Here is a 5,322-nt window from a genome sequence, read left to right as displayed (position 1 = left end):
GAAATTGCGATGCAATCAAACATGTTTAGAGAATTAAGATTTATTGTAATTACAAGATAATGTAATTGCTACCTAGCAATTACACTTCCATTCAATTGTTTTTTAGTATCTAAACACATCTTTAGGGAATTAGTTTAAGCTAAGTACTTAATTTGATGTTTATAATAATTAATTTTTGTTACATCTTTAGCTCAAATTGGATTCAGATGGAGGCCACTCAAGACCCCACTGAATGGCATAATTGGGTAAGACCCATCATTCTCCTTTAAAATAGTCGAACATACCAACATTGTAGGGGGTCTCCTCAACTCTTCCAAAACCCTAATACACTAAACTCTCATCTTTCTCTACATGTGTCCCTCTACTTTTTTAACTTTCGATCCTAGAATGGGTGAGTTGGTCTTCCTTGACATCATCCCCTCTCCTTATTCTCCACCTTTTTTAATACCATATATGAACAATTTTAATTGTAATTATTTGTTTTGAAAGGAAGGATTTTTACAAGTCATTTGTAAAACAATTTATATACAAACAATTATAAAATAGAATCACATCAATACAATGCACAAAAAATAATTTAAAATAAAACTCATGTATGCAAAATTATGCATGGTAAATTTTAAACTTTAAGTAGTCATGACCTAAGCCTTTGCCAAGGATTCCATTATCACGTTTGTTGTAGCTGCAAGTTATAATTAATAATAATTTTTTTTTTTGAAAGTATCTATTTTTTAATATATCTATTGTTTTTTTTTCCCCTAAATTTTGAATATTATTCCAGATCTTTTGCAACCAATAGCGATAAAGCAAGTCAACTAGCCACAGCGAAATAATTGTAGGAAAGAGAAAATAAACAAAATGGGTTAACTCAGCATAAGTCCCCAAACTACAACCAAATTTTAAATTGGTTCCGATTTTCAAATTGTTTTAATTACATCTTTAAAATATAAACATGAAATTTGAAATAATAATAATATCAACCATATATAAACTAATGCATATGGTTAATTATAAGTCTATTACAAAACTAAAACTATTAAAATAAATATTTTTATGAAGCTAACATACAATTAATAATTTTTTTTACAAAAATAAAAATTATTTAAATATTTTTTGGTGTCATGAGAAACATAAGATTCAAAATAAACATACTAGAAACAATAATTTCTAAATAAAAATATTAAATTTCTAATTAATATTCATGAAATTCAAGATTATAAATACAATCAATTTTAATTTCTTTAAGGATTTATGTTAATAAACCTCTAAAAATCATTACTCAATCAAGACGCTAGAAATCTCATACAAAATCAATATTTCAAAATCATTCGATAAATAAAAAAACTAAATCTTACATAAAAATTCTAATTTATCACAAGAAAAGCCATAATCCTACTTTTCTAGAGATTAATCAATAAAGCTAGGATTTTTTTTTATAAAATTAGGGAGACTCACTTGAAAGTATTGAAAGATTAATCATCATATTGTAGAAATTCTTTAGAATATGTATGAAAGGATAAGAGAAATAATAAAAAAAAGTGATGAGTGTAGAAAGAAAATTAAAGGATTAGGGATTTTGAATTTTCGTCTTGAAGAGAGATTAATTTATTTTTATATAAAATAATTTCATTTAAAAAATTTTGGTGGATCATTTTTAAATTTGGGTGAACTAAACCATCAGTCATTAACTATGAGTAAGTTTTTATTTTGGTTAGTTAATTAAAAAAGTTAAAATTTAGTCATTAAACTATTCAAAACTTTTCATTTAAGTCACTAAAATATTTAAATTTTTTTATTTAAATCACTAGGTTGTTAAGTTATCTTTTAAAAAAAATGTTCCGTCAACAATCTCCAAGCGACAATTCGACGATCGGTATGATAAATTGTACCCATTGATGAGTAGAACATACCTTAGATCTAAATCAATTTGATGGTTAGTGATGGAGATCGGAGAAAAAAGATGTTTGAATTTTGGTTTACATATCCGTGACGTCCAAAGTTGTTTTATGAAAAAAATTTGAACTGTAGAAGAGGAAGGGAAAGGGAGTTTTCGATTGCTGTAGGTACATAGTGCGAACAAAGAAAGCCTTATAGAATCGATTTTAATAGCCCAGTGACTTAAATGAAAACTTTTAAATAGTTTAGTGACTAAATTGTAACTTTTTTAATTAAGTAACCAAAACGAAGACTTACCAATAGTTTAATGACTAATGGTGCAGTTTACCCTTAAATTTTTGTGGAATCTTTTTCAGAGTTTGTTTGGATCAATTCACTAATTAAAAAATATATATACTTTTTTTACATTTTGTTTGTAATCCTAATATTTTGAAGACTCAACTAAAAGTCTAAAATGTGTTTAACTTTAGGATTAAATTGAAATATGTTATAGTTTGAGGACTTGGGACATAATTAACCCTAAACAAAATAGTCGAACCATGAGGCTTACGCTAATATATATCGTCCATCTCATCGAGCCAAGTACAGTTAAGTCAGCTTCCAATTATCTTAAAGCCTGCCATATAATCATATAACCAGGCTCCGTCGTGGTACTCTTCGGCCACCACAATGCCGAAAATCGCCTTGGGAACAAGCCAAGAGGCTGCTCAGCCTGACTGCATCAAAGCCCTTGTGGTCGAGTTTATCACCACTTTCCTCTTCGTATTCGTTGGAGTAGGAGCTGCCATGGCCGCCGGTAATTTTCAGTTATTCATTAACTTGATTTCCACCATTTTCATGGATCGTCGTCCTTTTTTTTTTTTTGTTTTACATGTTTTTGTGATCGTGAACAGATGAGTCGGGGGCAAATGCGCTGGTGGGATTGTTTGCTGTGGCGGTGGCTCATGCCCTTGTCGTCGGCGTTATGATATCGGCCGGACACATATCAGGCGGCCATCTTAACCCAGCCGTCACGCTTGGGTTGCTATTCGGTGGTCACATCACGGTGGTCCGTGCGATCCTCTACTGGATCGATCAGTTGTTGGCATCTTCAGCTGCTTGTATACTTCTCAAGTATCTCACCGGAGGATTGGTAAGAAATAAAGCTATGAATACAATGAATTGGGTTAGATCCATATTAGATGAATTCGGGTTTGGAATTTATGGGATCGTTTCAGATTGACATCATTTAGCATTTGGATCATTTCATGGTTCTAAGTGAAGACGATTTTGATTTTGATTTTTCAACGAATTGAATTGGAATTAATGTAATTAAATTTCGGATGAACAACTTTGTTTTTGCAGAACACTCCGGTTCACACATTAGCAAGTGGAATGGGGTTCCTTCAAGGTGTTATATGGGAGATTATTCTCACATTCGCATTGCTGTTCACAGTGTATGCCACCATAGTAGACCCCAAGAAAGGTTCCATCGATGGGCTAGGTCCAATGCTCACTGGCTTCGTCGTTGGGGCCAACATCTTAGCCGGTGGAGCTTTCTCGGGTGCTTCAATGAATCCGGCTCGGTCATTCGGACCGGCTCTAGTGAGCTGGAACTGGACCGATCACTGGGTTTACTGGGTGGGACCCCTAATCGGAGGTGGCCTTGCTGGCTACATATATGAGAACTTCTTCATCGTCAGAACCCATGTTCTCCTTCCCCAGAATGAAGCCTTTTAAGCTTTTAATTTCAGTAACATTAGAATAGCCGCTCTGTGTGTGTCTCTCTATGTATCAACTTTCTAGTGTGGTTGCTTCCTCCACTTATAGAGCTTCATCTATTTTGTATATTTTCTTTACATTATCTATCTTGTTAATTAAATAAGATTTTCATTTTGTTGTTCCCTAAACAAATTTATTGTCAATCAAATTGAGAATTGCTCCGATTTGAAGTGTTTATAAAAATATAAGTTAAATAATCTCAAACTCTATCGGATTGTTTATAATTAATTAAAATTTTATGATTAGAAATACGTATTTTATATTTAAAATAATAAAAATAACTTAAAAATTCTATATAAAAAATGTTTTTTCCAAAAAAATTATGGTTTAAGAGTTATTAATTTTTTGGTTTACTTGAAATATTTTTTTTATAAAAAATACTATGAAAATATTTTGAAACTTCATCAAACAATGTTAAAAGAGATAAAAACAAAGTTCATTAATCAGCCAAAAATTAATATGAAAAAAAAATCAAGAATCAAATTCAACTGAATTATCATATTCTTTAAAATATTCAATCAATCCTAACCAATAAAACCTAATAAAACAGGTAAAAATTTTTTGACAAAATAAAGCCTATAAGTTGATTTTTTTTTTAAATTAGGGTTTTGGGCCGATTTTAATTTTAATTGGGGATATAGACCGATTTTGCTGGAAAGCTTGTTCAGCTAATGGTCAATTCCCAACGGCTTTTTGAACGTTGCCGCCAACGGTAAAAAAAAATTAAAACCCTAATGGTTACTTTTTTACCCTATTAATACCCTTCAAATTTCATTTTTTTCATTCACATCCTTCTCTCAACTCTCTAAAATTCTCTCAAACCCTCTCAAGTCTCTCGTTTTTAATAATTTTTGATATTTTTATTTAAAAATATTTTTATTTTTAATTATCTCATTTTTATTCTTTTAAACTGATTCTTCACGAATGATTGCCTCCTCAATCCGCTTCGACGACAAGCATATTTCAGCTGCACAATTAGTAATGGTAAGACCGAAATTTAAATTTTGTTAATTTCAATAATGCTAAATTTAATTTTTTTATTATAATTATAATTTTTTTTGTAAATAGGCGGATGATCGTGTTCTAAAAGGCTTCATCCATAATATGGGAAAGCGTGTGATTCCTAAAATTCGTGGCCACTTGCAAGCAACTGGATTCTTACATGTGTCTAGCATGTCCAGGGGCTACAAACTCTATTTGCAACTAATTAGCGCATTGGTGGAAAGATAGAGACCTGAAAAACACACATTTCACCTTCTATGCGGCGAGTGTACAATCACACTCGAAGACGTAGTGCTACAACTCAGTTTGCCAGTGAATGGGCCAATCATCACGGGATCTAGAATTGTTTCGAACAAAGTGACCCTCTGTCAATCACTGTTGGAGAAGGTCTCGGACAAGTTCGAAAGTGGTCGGATATCGATGAACTAGTTGAAGGATAATTTCGACGAGCTCCCTAAAGACTGAACAAATGAGGTGATAGAATAATACACCTGAGCATAAATCATGATGTTAATCGGGAGCATTTTAATGCCTAAAAAATCTTGAAATTTGGTGCACGTAAGGTGGCTATTACATCTAATAGACTTCAATGATTGCAGGAAACTAAGTTAGGGATCAGCCATACTGTCCACGTTATACCAGGAGACGTGTTGGGCCACAAAC

At 31.9% G+C, this 5,322-nt stretch overlaps 1 protein-coding gene across 1 annotated transcript; it reads left to right on the top strand.

Annotated features, from left to right (window-relative positions):
• Nucleotides 1–2,316: 2,316 nt before the first annotated feature.
• Nucleotides 2,317–3,785, top strand: LOC107901543 (aquaporin TIP4-1). The gene is made up of 3 exons (XM_041095788.1): nt 2,317–2,692; nt 2,790–3,028; nt 3,241–3,785. Exons 1-3 carry the CDS (start codon nt 2,566–2,568, stop codon nt 3,613–3,615), a joined length of 741 nt encoding a protein of 246 aa, XP_040951722.1. The 5' UTR covers nt 2,317–2,565; the 3' UTR covers nt 3,616–3,785.
• Nucleotides 3,786–5,322: the final 1,537 nt, after the last annotated feature.

The sequence above is a fragment of the Gossypium hirsutum genome, chromosome D06, assembly GCF_007990345.1.
Source record: "Gossypium hirsutum isolate 1008001.06 chromosome D06, Gossypium_hirsutum_v2.1, whole genome shotgun sequence".
NCBI lineage: Eukaryota > Viridiplantae > Streptophyta > Magnoliopsida > Malvales > Malvaceae > Gossypium > Gossypium hirsutum.
This window is presented reverse-complemented; position numbering and strand designations above follow the sequence as displayed.

Coding starts and splice junctions, on each gene's coding strand:
- LOC107901543 (XM_041095788.1), top strand. CDS start 2,566: ATGCCGAAAATCGCCTTGGGAACAAGCCAAGAGGCTGCTCAGCCTGAC. Junction 2,693..2,789: donor AGGAGCTGCCATGGCCGCCG/GTAATTTTCAGT, acceptor GATCGTGAACAG/ATGAGTCGGGGGCAAATGCG. Junction 3,029..3,240: donor AGTATCTCACCGGAGGATTG/GTAAGAAATAAA, acceptor TTGTTTTTGCAG/AACACTCCGGTTCACACATT.